General features: G+C 39.4%; 1 protein-coding gene across 9 annotated transcripts in view; it reads left to right on the forward strand.

Annotated features, from left to right (window-relative positions):
• Positions 1-15,595, forward strand: part of UBE2F (ubiquitin conjugating enzyme E2 F (putative)) — a 91,506-nt gene that overhangs the window by 23,214 nt on the left and 52,697 nt on the right. For all 9 annotated transcript variants that reach the window (XR_005105691.1, XM_037396935.1, XM_037396933.1 and 6 more), the window contains 2 exons: positions 4,965-5,032; positions 14,962-15,032. Coding sequence is in view for 8 of the 9 variants with exons in the window: in XM_037396935.1 (XP_037252832.1) it covers positions 4,965-5,032; positions 14,962-15,032 (139 nt within the window). In the remaining variant the exon portion in view is untranslated. The remainder of the gene's footprint in view (positions 1-4,964; positions 5,033-14,961; positions 15,033-15,595) is intronic.

Below are 15,595 nucleotides of genomic sequence, written 5' to 3' on the forward strand. Positions count from 1 at the left end.
TTTTTCCTTTTGTCATCTGAAACAATTGTTCTGTCATTGAAAAATACCCTTATGCCATCACTTGTCTCTGTTCTTATTTTGGTATCAGTATCATATTTGATTAAAAGCTAGGAAAAATAAGGGAATAGATGCTTATAACACAGAGTCCTGCCTGCTGCACTGATGTTTGGAGCACAAAGTTAGAAGCTGAGTTTAAGACATGGTTATGCCCTGGAAAAAAAATATAGGTGAGTTTAGGTAGCTTAAACGTGAACAAAACTAGAGGAATAATTATAGTTAATGCAGTTTTTCCTGCAGTTGCCAGACAGTTGAGTAGTTCAGAGTTAGTGTGGTTAGAGTCCCATTCTTCAGGGAATTAATAAAGAGCCTGTTCTCAGTCTTGCATACTATAAAATGACAAATGTCAGTGAACATGGCCGAGTGTTTCAGCTCTCCTGATTCAAGGAGCTACTATCAAAAGCAAATCCTTTGTGGCTTTTCCTTATTATCTTGCATTTTCTTTTAAAGTGATAAAATAATTTGGTTTAGTATTTTCACAGCACTTTCAGCCATCAAAACATCTTACAAAAGCAAACTAAGGTTAGAATCTGGTTGTTGATAAACTACAGGCTGAAGTGGGAGGGATGCTTGCTCTGTTAATACAGCTTGAAGACAAATTTAAGTAGTAGGGGGAAAATGAGCTCAGATGCATTCCCTTTCTGCAAAAGTCTCGCCAGTGGCCAACTTAAGTTATGTGCTAAAGATATTTTATTTGACAGTTTTATTTATAGCACTTTTCTCGCTATTAACTCTGCCAGAACTTTAGTTTTTCCCACAGCTGTTACATGCCTAAAAAACTGAGGGTTGCTGTCCCAGACTGTATGGGTGTTGTGAGGCACAGGGAAGGAAACTACCATGCGGGAGAATCTATTTGCTTGCTTGAGATGCCATAAGGTGACTTAATCATGAAGGCTTATTCTGTTAATGCATTGCAAGATTTCTGGCTGGCTCCTGAGGCCCTCCAGAGATGTGAATTTTTAATATATATTTGAGTGATCGGTAACAAATAGCATGTTTTACTGTTGCTTTAGTGAAAAAATTTACAAACTTACAGGGAGAATTGTAAAAAAGGTGGGGAGGAGAGATGCTGTACTCTTCCAGTTTGATAAATTATAGAATGGTTTGCGTTGGGACACCTTAAAGATCATCTAGCTCCAATCCCCCTGCCATGGCCAGGGACACCTTCCGCCAGACCAGGTTGCTCAAAGTCCTCCCCAACCTGGCCTTGAATCCTTCCAGGGATGGGGCATCCACAGCTTTTCCTGACAGCCTGTTACATTGTCTCACCACCCTCACAGTAAAGAATTTCTTCCTAATATCCGGTATGTCCTCACTTACTTTGTAACAGAACCAGCAACCTACCCAGGGTATTTTTTGATTAGTGCTACATGGATTGATGCCAAGATAAAGCTGAAGCATAAAATGAGTAGTAATGCATTAGTAAAGCTGACAGTAATGAATATTGAATTATCTTTGAGGGAAACTTCGTCACCTAAGTATGTGGAAGTAATGTGCAGTGTGAGGCACAATGTGTAAAGTGCTCTAAGTCTTCCAGAGATTTGTCAGCCTTACATAGAACACAGTAAAACAAATAAAACTGAATTAATACATGAAGTAGCTCTTACAGCTTGTGGAGGTGTTAAGATGTGGTTAGAAAGTGCTAGAGCTAATCTAAAACATGTTTTTGCTGAGGAAAAGGGGTGTTCTTTCACTGTCTGGTCCTGCTGCTGTTTTTCTGCTGACACTGGTGATAATTTAACCACTCTGCATGCCAGTTAATCTTAGTAAACCTGCAGGAAGCTTTGCACTCTGTGGTGATGGTTGTATATGATGAGAGAGGCTCAGCTGGGCTTGTCCCCTCCAGCTGAACTTGCCATGTCTGATTTCGTCCTGCACATGGACAGTAGTTTCTTCTACGGAAAGGAGACGACAGTTTCTTCCATGGCTGGGTGGAAGTGGAGCTAGGTCTGCGTGGTGGGGAAGAGCAGAGAAAATGAAGAACAACTGTTCAGCTTTTTTCCCCAGCCCATGCATCTCTTGAGCAATGTCAGAGTGATCTTGCTGTCTGGGCTTGGAGTCAAGGACCTACTTAAACGTTCCTGTGTGCTGCAGAGGCTGTGGGCCTGGTGTTTTCAGTGTGCAGAGATGTGGAGTGTGGCTTTTCTCTTGCTGCTTGACTGGCAGGAATTGGACAGTCTTTTGGCAAGCTCTCCTCCCTTGGAGCCATTCTTGAATGTTTCTTTTGGACAATTGTGTTACAATGAGGATTCATTAAATCTGAGGATTTTCTTTGACATAAGACACATGTAGATACATCCATCAACAGGCATCTATTTCACGTTAGCAGGAGTGGAGTATGAAAAGCTGCTGTGCAGTTTGCTCCAAGTCCACAAAATCAAGGAACTAGTGAAATTTTAGCCAAGGAAAATAACTTTCTGCTGCTGGACTTCCTGAACAGCCTTAACAGTGTTGTTGTTTCTCCTTTTATCTTGCTGTACCAGCAGTGGGCTTCTCCCTGTGCAAACACATGTGGGTGTTTCATGTGATTGCTTATATTGGAAAGTGATAGCTTGATAAGTGCTTGTGAGCCAGAGGGCAGTGGGGAGGCCTGTGGAAGGCTCTGAGTTACATGGTTTGCACCATAACAAGCACTGAATTCCTCTGTGATGTTGCTTGTTTGGTTTTGGTACAATCACTGAAAGATCTGAGATTACTTTGACTGTGGTTTAACAAGGAATGGCATTATACTTGGAAACAGTGAGGATTCCTGACACTTGGCTAAAAAGCTTTTATAATGTGTGAGATGGTAGATAAAGTGCAGTTAGCTGTGTCCTGTAGGGTAACTCAGTGGTGCTTCAGCTGTTTGAACTTGTGGAGGATATTGGACCATTTGCCTAATTGTTCCTTCCTCGAACAGTCAGAGTCCTATGAACAGTCGGAGTCCTACGTTGAGTGTTTTGACATTTCACAGGGAGCAGTTTCATCAGAGGGATATTGGAATAACTTAACTTTTACATCTCGTTCTTTAGAAATAGCTTGCTTTAGTGATTTTTATCTCAGTATATTTGGAAACAAAAGATAAATGCTTTTATTTTTTATTAAAAAAATCAGTGCATGTGCATTTACTTTCTGGTGAAGTGTAGTGTGCCTGAGAAGACTGCTTAATAAATCAAACAGTTCAGTATTGACTTGGAGTGGAAATGAAGAATGTGTTTGAAAAGTGTATGTTCTGGACAGGTTATTAAAGTGAGATTTGCAATGGCTAAGGCTTGCAGCTTTGCACTGCACAATTCAGAGTGGAGGCAGCTGTAAACATTACTGTGTGGGGTGGGGAAGACCAGCCATGTTCTCTTTTCATACTCTGTGCCTATGCTGCTTGTGTGCTGAACCTGTCCATAGTCTACCCAGACTCTTGGGATGAGCTGGACTGTGAGATACTTCCTAGCAACTCTTGCTCTGTTTTGCAGGCACAGGTCTTAGAGTGGCAAGCTGGGCATAGTGTACAGTTGAGTCTTGTCTTTGGCAGCATCAGCTTTTACTGGCTCACTTCCCTCTACAGCTGAGGGTTGGTTTTATTTAACAGGGTGATACCCTCTTTTTCAGTAAGTCAGTGAAGGGATGCAAAGAGGAGAAAGGTGGGAGCTGGCTACTTTCTTGTGATTATGGCAATTACAGTGTGGAAGCTACAGGCTTGCGCTGACAGTGGTGAGATTGTAGCATGGGCTGAAACCTGATTAAGCATATGTGGGGCGTTGGTGTGTAGGAGGTCTAGAAGACAGCATCCTGAAAGAGGATTTTGATGACCTGTAGTAGAGGAGCTAGTGTGGTTTGGAACAAGCTAGATAATAAGAAAACTCCTGTTAATTTTCCTGTAAACTATAGATTGCTTCACAGAACTTACCTTTACGATGTTGATTTTAAAAAATATTAAAAAAAAACCCTGTTGGGCAATGATAACCAGCCTTTCTGACCTTCAAGCCTTCACTGTGGCTGTACTGTGTAATATAGAGAGTTAAAGTACTTGAGGTAGTTTGAGCCTGAGTATTCTGTGGGTGTCCCAAACCCCCAGTGTGGGCTGGGTACCTGTCTCTCTTCCGTAATGACAAAACTCAATAATGGCAATGCCAGACAGACATATTTCAGATCATTTGCAAGCATTTCAACTTCCAAGCACAGCCATCTCAAGAGTTGCAGGCTGACCATTATCCTATTACATTATCTCTGGTTAAATGCAACTAGATATTTTCAGATTTTACACTTTAAAATTTAGTCATTGTATTGAGTCTGAAATTGGCAGAGAGGCAGTTGGATTTTCCTAACTGATTTATCATCCTAAGATAGTGTACCACAATAAAAGAGCAAGTTAACTCTTTTATTGTATGTTGTCTGAAGCATGCTATTGCATGCCATTATTCATACTACTCACCATATGTGATTGCTAACACAAGTCTGGGAAGATGTGCTAAATCCCAGAGCAGGATTTAGCATGCATTAGCAAATGAAGTGTGTATCCAGCAGATTCCAAGGGTCGGTGTTGTGGTACAGCATGTCATATGGCTGATGTGTGGCAGAAGTTTCTTCATATAGACAGGAGAAGTTCACTCAAAGGTTCCTCTAGCTTGGTATTGCCTGGTACTCTGATCAGAAAGGCGGGTTTTCCAGGACCAATCTGGGATTGTTTACTCTTCCAACTTAAAATTTCTGCTGTAAATGTTTTAGGAGTGGAAGACAACGCTATGTTCACAGGATCGTTGGACTACGTGGCAGCTGGTGTTAAGGTTAACAGTGTTAAGGCTAGTGACTGGGTTATGTATTTGACAATAACCCTGTGCTGTTATTTCAATCTTTGTAATGACAGATATTTTGTATTTTTTGGTGTCTGGTTTTTTTCTTATTTCCTATTTTCCTTGTGTTTTCTTTTCTAGATGAGGGCTATTACCAAGGTGGAAAGTTTCAGTTTGAAATTGAAGTTCCTGATGCCTACAATATGGTGGTGAGTATTTGTCATTAATAATTGCCTTTTTAGATTTAATTTCCAGGTAATAGGACTTAAGAGGGAACTTGTCATTAAGAAAGAGTCTTCTGTCTGTTACTAAAATATCATGGGTTTATATAAAACTCTTGGTTGCCTTGAGTTTTTGGAGGTCATCTGAACTCATGCTCAGAGTTGGGGTAATAAAAGTTGGATTTGGTTGCTTGAGGCCTGGGCCAGCTGGCATTTTGAAATTTAAGATGGACATTCCACTGCCTCTCTGGGCCTCTGTTCCAATGTTAATTTCCTTTGTTATGTATCTTTTTCCTGTATCAGGTCAGAATTTCCCATTTTGCAGCTTGTCTGTGGCCTCTTGCATTATTGTTGTGCACCTCTAAGAAAAGCCTGACTCAATTTCCTCTATAACCTCCTATTAGGTTAGTTTTAGACAGCATTAGGGTCTCCACCTTCAGCCTTCTGTTCTCTAGGCTGAATGAATCAAGGGCCCTCAAGTCTCTTTGTACTACACGTGCTCTGGTCTCATCACTATCTTTGTCTGCTAGGCTCACTCCACTTTGTCAGCGTATCTGCTACTGGGAGTTCAAATTGGGACACAATAATTCTGGATGCAATGTCATGAGTCCCAGGGAATGGGACCAATAATTTCTTTGGCTGTTCTTTTGCAGTCCAGTGTTTGCAACCAAACAGCCATGAGGCTTTTATTGACTCTGTGATACTTTAAAGAAAAAAAAAGTTTTCTCAACTGTCTGGCAGAAGCCTCTTGGAAGCACAGATGAGTCAGACCTGAGAGTCTCCCTTCTGGCTGAGATTCCATTCTTATCTGCTCTCTTGTGTTAATTATTCTTGAGAACTGCACTTAATGATTATTCTCACAGAGAATTATATATTTAAGAGAAAGAATGAAGTAGGTGAACAGAAAAGAAAATTTTTTTTCTTTGGGGCCTTCAGACTGGTGTTTATAGTTCTGATACTGGTCTTAGGTACTTAATCCCTTTTGAGATCATGCAGCAGAGGGCATTGGAAAGCACAGATAATGGTGGCAAGTGGTTTCCTTTAGCGCACTCTGCCAGTTCTACTGGTTGTCTCCCAGGCTGTTTTTAAAGTATCTTTAAAAAAAATAACAGTTTCAATGGTTATTAAGCAGATGGCTTTTCAGAGGACCTACAAATGATTGCAGTATCTTATTGCAGATAAATAGAAATCTCCAGACAGCTTGGCCTTTTCAAAGCATGAGAAATATTGTACTTTACTAAAATTGCAGAGCCTTGCAAAAGAGATACAATTACAATAAAAATAACTGCAGACATTGTTTTCAGAGCTTAGCTGTCAAAAGAACAAGATTGACTCCAAAAGTGGAAAACAATTGGGGCGCATGTCTGGTTCTCAAAAATTATGCCTGCCATTCTGTGTCCTTGATATGATAGCTTGATATGTAAGGAAAATAGACTTATTCAAGCAATTGACTTGCAATATTTGCATTTAGGTATATTAATTGCAAGAAGAAGGAAGCATCATTTGCTTTTACTTTGAACGGGTTTGAGAATTTCACTTGCTTTTAACTTTTTTTTTCCTATTCTTTTGCTTTCTGTATTCTTAGTTTTGGAGTTCAGACTTCTTTCAGAGAGGCTGAAGAATGTATGGGGGAGGATGCTAGAGAGATGTTTCCAGGAAGACCTTTGGCTCATGTTCAGATGCACCAAGCCTATATTCAGCATTATATATATTTATATATATGTGGTAGTTGCAGTCACAGCATTGTTTATATACAAATATGAAAGAAATGCAGTGGTCTAGAATGTAGTAGCTTGAATTCCCAGACTGAGCTCAGAGGATGGCACGTTAACACTGCTAATAGGCTAATAGAGTAGAAAGTTTGTTGGATTTGCGTTCCAGAAGATGCCTTCACAAGTTTCCTAATATTCCTTTATTTATAGTCTATAAGTACCTGGGAGACTCACCGTATCTTACAAAATGTGCATGCTTGCAGAGGACTAGCATTTCTGAAACAGCTTTGAATTTTCTCCCTCCTTTTTTTGATAGTTATGCTCTCCTTTCATAGTAATAGTCATCAAGGATATTGCTTGAGCTGTTTGGGTTTTTTTTAAGAGTTTAGGATCCTAGCTGTCTTTATACCTATAAATTCTTTTAGTACGTGTAGGTGTTTTAGGTACTATTTGCAGTTGTATAGTTTTGGTTGTGTGTTTCTTTTTCCGTTCCCCTTAACCTCACCAAAGAATTTCATGCTGTAATACAGGCCACCCTTACCTAGCTTGTGTGTGGTTATACACACACTGTACATACAAAGGTGGTCATTTAAGGTTGACTACATCCTTGTTCTAAATTGAATAATTCTGTGCCATCACATACCTGAGAAACATGGCCTTCAGTAGGGGGAAACTCTGTCATGATCTCTGTCTAGTTTTTTAGTTACCTTCAATAATAGCAGTTTAACCACTGGCAATGTTGTGCACAGGGGAACATACACAATGTATATATATATTATATATATAAAATACACTCAACTTCAATTTCTTAAATTTTGTATTTAAGGTGTTCACCTGAACAACAACTGCAGGAAAGTATGTGATGTGTGAACAGGGGAGCTGAATGTTATTTTTGATTTGTTTTTTAAAATATGGTTTTGATTGCTATAATTAAAAAATCTTATGGTTTGTTACGGCTCCCTGATTAGCACTGGCAGAAAATCTACAGCAAATATTAATTAGGTATTTTTAAATTCTGAGCACCTCTTATTCAATACAAAAGTAAAAAGTTTGCTTTTGTGCAATTTAGAAAACATGCATTAAGTTGATTATGGTCAGATTATTAGTGACGATGTGTATGTTCACAAATACTGTGAAAATTGTGCTGAGGCCATGGTTTTGCTTTCTGCCAGGCAGCACAAGACTGAAACAAGTGATGGCAGTATTTTTAATAGAGCTCTTCAGACCTGCCAGTGTTCTTTCAGCCCATAAGTAAGGTTGGGATATAGCACATCTGCATCAGGCTCCTTGCAGTAGTGCTGAATGTCTTTATGTTGGGACTAGAAATACTGGATGAGACGGGCAAGTCATTGTAGCCCTGCTTCGGAGCCTGCATCCACGTTCTAGCTAATCTTTTTAGCTTGCAAAAAAAAAGAACATCTGGGTTTTTTAAAGCTATAAAATGCATAATTTGTAGTATAGTTTCTGTAATGGCATCCTTTAATTTCTGTAGCATGCCGGTCCAAAATCTTTTGTTTGCTGCTTCTCTGGGGAGGAGTTCTTTTTTCACCCTTTGTTCCTCATAAGTGAGCATTCAGCATCTGCACTGGGAAAAGAAGCAGACGTGTAGAATGGTGGCGTAGTGGAAAAGTAAGAATATATAATTAAAGAGGAAAAACTTGGAAGATTGCGTTGTGGACTGCAGCCATGGCATACAGCTCTGCCAGAGGGCAAATCATAGGAGCCTGATTTTGAAAGTAGTGGCATGTGAATACGGAGAAGTAATGTATCCTCATGCTTTAGGTGTGACTGACTAGGATGTATGCTGATGTTTGGTACCTGGGCTATAAACTTCCTTGGTGCAAAGGTTCAAGAGCCTAAAATGTGGGAGGGATGCTTTGGAGCAAGCGCTGCTGTGAAGTGCTGCCTCTTGCTTGTGAACAGAGCACACAGCTAGTTAGGGCTTAACCTGTCTCTGTACCATTGAGCTGCTGTACTGACCACTAGAAATGTTCATTATGGTTATCTTGTCAGGCAATAAAAATATTATAAGGGTTCAACTGTATCCATAATTAATAACTATATTGAGAATTAACCATATTTATTATACAGAATTATTAACATGTATATGTACTATTAATAACTACCCATATTTAAGCTGATGAGGTTGATCACTTTAGAAGCTTCTCAGCTTGAGAACTGGAAAGGGTTCCTATTTTTAATTGGCTATTGGAGGCACAAGGGTGGTTCAGGTAGATTTGCTACAGTGCTACCAGTAATTTGTGTCCCCCCGCTCCTGCAGGCTGATGGGCTGTGTTTTGCCCCACACTTCACAGAAAAGCTGGAGAGAGGTAACAGAGCTCACCACAGGCTTTTCCTAAAGCAACGTGTTTCCCAAGGAGGGGAGCTCTTCCAAGTGCTGCAGTTGTACATTGTCATGTTGGTTAGTTCAATGATTATGTTTTTATTGTTGCTGATTTAATACTGTAATTGAGCAAGTATTGATGTTGATTGTGCTGAACCAAACAGTGAAGTGAGATGGACCTGATGGTGCCTGTGGGCTTTAAGTGATCTTTCTCCTACACTGCTGCTCTGCAAAGGCAATACCCAAGAAGTTGTGTGCCTCAGTAGTCTTTTTGAGTTAGTTCAGTTCATATGCTAATGAGCACTAGACTGCTCTTGGCGTTATGTTTTAATATTTGCTCTCTACTAGTATTCTCAATTAAATTTTCTTTCTGCCTGGTTAAAGCAGATCGAGGATCTTTATCTTTCTTTACCCTTTTTAGTGTTAGTATGAAATTACTACAAAGAACTCTTCACATTAAAAGTTATTGCTCACTCTTTAAACTCCCATATTGGAAATGGGACAGAATGAGGAGTTCTGTTCATCCTTTTTCTGTGGTGTCCAAGTGAACAGTCAGGTGATGCTTCCTGCAGCCTTAATGACTGAGGCAGAGTTGATCACATTCCCAAGGATGCAGGCATATAAAGATGGTCCTGTATGGAAAGGCCTCTGCTTTCCAGGGACAGTTGGAGTGAAAAACATCCTGAAAGGAGGACTTAATTACATGCCCCAAAAATGTTTTCCAAAAGGTATGTCTCAGATCTTCAGATCTCTTCCTTCTATATGACTGATTCAGACTGGCTACTTTTTTTGGAGCCTTTGGAAAACCTGGCACATGTCTGCAGAATCCTCTGCTCAGATCCAAAGTCTTTCACACCCGAGGCTTTCTTGATTTTTTTTTTTTTTTTTTTAATAGCACTGTTTTAGGTGGAACCAGTAGGCTTTGTCTTTTCATCTTTTCTAGACTCAGTGTAGTTCTGAGTACAAGAAGAAAAAAAATCTCACCCTGAGAGGCCTCTTTTTCCCCTAAATTTGGAGCTGATCTATGTGGAAAGATAATACCCTAACTTTTCTCACGATAGTGATACTTAGTTTTTTTAGGGTATTAAAAGTCTTTTGAAGATCAACACTTAATTTTACCTGTTGTGAATTGCTTTAAAAAGTTTCAGATTTTTTTTTCTCAATTCATCTGTAAAGTTAACTGCAAAGTACTAAGAGAAATGCCAGCCTCTACTAGTATATGAGGGCTTCCTTCTGTCCCAGGCAGGGATTGTGGGATATCCTGCTCCACAGTTCAAAACCCTTCATATTTCATCATATCTGGGAGGAAGAAGGCTGATTCCTGTTTGCATATCCATACATGCATGAAACTGCCCTTAATACAATGTGTACTTTCCAAATGTACTGCTCTTTATGTCATTGAGGTGTACAGCATGAAGGAACGGCTTCTCTAACAGTGCAGTGTGCTATTTAGCAGAGAGCGTGTGGAATGTTCTGTGGTGGTGGGATAGTGTCAGAACAGAAAGCAATTGGTATTGATACAAATGTTGCAGAGGGATCATGAGAAGAAAGCTGGAGCTGGGTTAGTTAATTCCATACTGTCTTTTCAAACTACCATGCCATTAGAAATGTTAAAATCTGTTGGTAAGCCTGTCACTTTGGCATTTTAAAGTATGATATTTGTTCGGGAACAGGCTGCACATTCATGAGCTTTTGTTTAAAGCAAATAGAAGTTTGTTAGTGTTTGTGCTTACAAAACCTGCTGGGAATGTTTCTGCCCATACAGACATCAGAGGAAGCTGTGAAACAACAAGTAAAACATTTAATACTGTACACAGCAAATTACTTTAGCACCAAGTGCTGCTGCCTGACCTCTGTGTCCACAGCATCTGTTCCCCAAGCACTGCTTTTTCAGTTGACCAGCTGCCCAGAAATAGAGGTCGGTGAGAAATGGGAGCAAATGTTTTAAAATATTACTACTACTACTAATATCCAGTGAATGAGAGTTTAATTTTTTTAAAAAATAAGCAAACTCCCTTCTTTTCTGCCCCGGGGTGCAGCTGATGAAATAATGGGTGCTACAAGACTAGGGGACCTGGTGCTTTAAGGAATGGAACCTGATAGATAGTACAGCTCTGGTTTAGTGTTCACATAAAATTGAACTGTCTGCCACCACAAGCCAGATTTGTTGGCAGCTCCCATGTTTCTGACATATCATGTTGTCAGAGTAGGCAGTCTTGGGGACTCTCCAGTTTAACATGAGGTGCCTTAGGCAGTGGTCAAAAGCCAGGAATTTAACAGTAGAACCACTAATCTTACACTTTTTTCTGGCCAATGTGTTAGTTGTGCAAACAGCAAAGAATTAAAAGGGATTTGGTTCCTGAAGGATCAGATATCACAATTAAGAGGCTTCCATCTACTACTTTGGTGACCCTGCTTTATACAGGTCTTGGTTTGGGACCAACACATTGTGAATTGGGCTCAAGCTCTGTCATGCCACTGGAAATTTTGAGGGAGTGCAAGGAAGCTCAGGGACCTGAAGTGCATGAGTTGGGCAGTTCTTATGTTGAAACACACTCCTGCTGTAAGGTAGCTCCTCTTTCACTTGTTGTGCTGGGTAATCCAGCCTGTCAAAAGTACAGGGTCATATGGCTTCATTTTCCTCTACTCATTTCTCTGTATGATGTGGTCAGCTGTGTTTGGCTGAAACTGAACACAAATCTCATTAAGTTCTTTAGAATCTGATAGGGGAGAGTGGCAAGAAGTACCTTAGGGCTGGCTTGTAGCTTGGTCTCTGGAATCTGTTTATTCCTGTTAATGGCTCTTTTGGGGAATTTTATATTTTGTAGAAACTGTAAAGAAAAAAATGGGGAGTTGTAGTTGCAGACAGTTTACAAGAATGCTTTGGGACTATCTAGTGTCTAGCGAAAATATTTCAAGTACATTGATTCCAGATATCCCTTAGGAACCCCATTTTTTTCCTCTAAGGAGAAGGTTGGGAAGAACTACAATTACAGGACAGATAAGATATCTGTATTAGTACACCTTGTCCCAGTGGAGTGCCAGATTGATCAAGATCTGAAAACATAAAATGAATTTATTGATTAGCACTTTATATTCTATCTTCCATTTAGTGAGGATGATAGAAGGGAGAGATTATTTATTAGCTGCATTTTTAAAGAAACGTGACAACAAGCTTCAGATCAGCTTCAGCAAATTTTCCACCAAAACTGAAATCAGTATATGCATAGTTCTCAAATGCTTGCAACACTTCCTTGTCGCATCTATACGTGTTCACCAGTATGTTGAAGGGGACTGAGAATGGATGTGAGAGTCAGTTACCATTATCAAAACTAACAAGATATCCTAAAAGATAAGTGGGCTGCTTAGAAATAGATGAGAATATGAATCCATTCACTCTCATGACCCCCAGCTGAGGTTAGATCTACCTGTGCAGCTTTCAGTATCTGAGGCGAAAGAAGGGTTTGAGCAATTAAATTGATTTTGTAAGTTTTGTGAACCTTGTCATATGTATGACCTGGAGATTGTTAGAAGCATTAAAGCAAAACATCTTGAGGAAATGATGTGTAGATTTGTTGGTTTAAAGAAGACTGAAAGATGACCTGGAACAAGCTTGAAGGGAATTTTTTGGCTGAAGATAAATTTTCTGACAGTGCAGTTGTCCTGTGTGTCTAACAAAGGAAAAAAGAGAGAGAAAGAAAAAACCTTTGCCTTAATGTCAGGAGTGGGTTTTTTTTCTAATTCTTAGCTATGAAAATCACTTCGAAAAAATAAAGGAATGAATTTTTGTATCATGAAAACAAAATAAGATGCTAGGTAGTTCAATCTGACTGTGAAGACTTGGGGCTTTTTGTTGCCTTTTTTTTCTTTTAAAAGGTTTAGTTTGTATAAAGCTTATACTGTGTTCAGCTCTGTAGCCCCAACATAAGACAGACATGGACCTATTGGAGAGGGTCCAGAGGAGGGCCAAGAAGATGCCCAGAGGGCTGGAGCACCTCTCCTATGAAGACAGGCTGAGAGAGTTGGGGTTGTTCAGCTTGGAGATGAGAAGGCTCCGGGGAGACCTTACAGCAGCCTGCCAGTGCCTGAAGGCGTGTACAGGAAAGCTGGAGAGGGACTTTTTACAAGGGCATGTAGTGACAGGACAAGGGGCAACGGCTTTAAAGTGAGAGAGGGAGGTCAAGATTAGGTATTAGGAAGGGATTCTTTGCTGTGAGGGTGGAAAGACACCGGAGCAGGCTTCCCAGAGGAGTTGTGGGTGCCCCATCCCTGGAAGTGTAAGGGTCAATCAAGGTCAGGTTGGATGAGGCTTTGAGCAACCTGGTCTGGTGGAAGGTGTCCCTGCCCATGGCAGGGGGGTTGGAACTAGGTCATCTTTAAGGTCTCCCTTCCAACCCAAACCATTCTACGATTCTTACTTTTTTGGTTTTCTGCTCATCAATAAACATTCCCTGTTTGAAGGTGTATATGGTAGAAATTTACTGTTTTATCTTGATCTGCTGGCATGGAATAAGCACTGCTGCTTTCCCTTTCTTGAGAACTAGACATAATCTTTCAAAAGAACTTGAAGATGTAGCTAATGGAAAGCCATGCTATTAGAAAACTTCTAAGAATGACATTTGTTTTGAAGGTAAAAAGTTTGAGTGTTTTCTGCATGCCACTTAATTTTCAATAATGCTGTGATCCAGCACTGTGGCAGTCAGTGCCCTTTGTGTTATTGGACAAATGTGAAATAATAGTGGAGAAAAGTCACAGTCTACATGATAAATTGCAGATTTGTTGTCGTGATAGGTGTTCCTTCTTTTAGTGCTAGACAGGTATGTTATTGGTTGTTCAGTACTATGCATATTTTCTTACCTCTTTTCCAAGGAGTCTTAGTTAAAAAAATGTTACTAAAAAGGTAATTAGGAAGTTGAGAACGAAGCAAGGAGGCAAAACACATCATGCCACTATGCAAATACAGTTATTTGAGCTATCTTGTCTCTTGACTGAAGACTTAATGGGTAGCAGTGGAGGAAAATAGCTCTACATCTATAATACGTGATTTAATTGAAGTTATGAAAGGTACTGGTCTGTGCTGATGTATTCCAGTACACTTACTATAAGAAATAATCTGCTTGACTGAAAGCTGCAGATTGTAATTTGGAAAGCATGGATAGAACAACGTGCTGTTGCTAAGCTACCAGACTTTTTATGACCTGCTTTTTATTTACTTCACAAAACTAGAGCAAATGAGACTATACTTCAAGAATCTGTATTTTAAAACCTACTGTGGAATTCCAAAATCTGGTAATCTTCCCTGAAAATAAGTTTGCTGTCTTTTTATGGTAGTATCTTAAGTTTGGATATGATGTGCCTTCTTGATGCTTCCTCTGATGCTTTCTATTCAATTGTGAACAGGAAGATCTGTATGTAAAAGAAGCTATTCTTTTGATGTGATTGTTACCATTGCATCCTCTGCTGGTTTTTAACAAACCCGACTTGAATAAGCCTTGGGAGAAAACAGTAGTTTTCTGGTTTAAATTGTTGTCTTACTGGTTAAGTGTTAAGAAACTGAATGACTTGGAATGTTTTTTTCTTTCTGAAGGACAGAGAAAAAAGAGTAAATTTTCTTGGCTTTCTTTAAAGTTACATTTTTCTAAGAAAAAGTAATATCAGCCCAGCTTTTGTGAAGAGGTAGAGAAGCTAAAAGGACAGAGAAAGCTCATGTAACCCCTGTAGGTTATGTTATTGTTGTCTCTAACACACAAACAGAGGCTGTGAATATCAAATATATTTGCCTTTTTCAGTTCCATGACTTGCAACAATAATACAGTTTTATTTTAAGGGATAACATTACCATTTGTTTTTTCTCCTGGCAGCCTCCAAAGGTAAAATGCTTGACGAGAATCTGGCATCCGAACATTACAGAGACGGGAGAAATCTGCCTAAGGTAGCAACAGCATTCTGTTGTGTGTGGTTTGTTTTTTTTTTAACCTTGGAGATTTATGTCTGATAAAACACTGTATGTAATTTTCATGCCAGTATTTTTTTTTTAAACAGATTCTGCAAATCAGTGGCATGTGACCCTTAGGAACTTAGAAATCTACTGAAAATACTGTTCTTGCTATGTTTAAAAGAGACCATGTAGAGCCTGGCTTTTTAGGTTCAGACTAAACATTTTGTTCTACTTAAGGTAAAAATGTAAACTCCAACCTAAACAAAGCTTAGTTTGTTTTTCTTTCTCTCCATAACTGAATAGTTCTCAGGCCCTGAGAGGGCTTAAAACTTTCCTTGTTTAATGTCTGAATGTCTTAAGCACTTGAAACCCATTTATATTTCAAAAAGGAAGGGAAAAAGTGTTCCTTAAACTTTTGACAGTAACTATTCTATATTAGCCATTTGTTTATTTTAACATCAAATATCCACTATAAGACACATGTGCCAGTTAAAATAGAGTTGGGGGAGTGTAAGTCAATATAGGAATCCCAAAAGCTTTACTTTGGTAAAGTGTGA

This window comes from Falco rusticolus, chromosome 8 (assembly GCF_015220075.1).
Source record: "Falco rusticolus isolate bFalRus1 chromosome 8, bFalRus1.pri, whole genome shotgun sequence".
NCBI classification, from domain to species: Eukaryota; Metazoa; Chordata; class Aves; order Falconiformes; family Falconidae; genus Falco; species Falco rusticolus.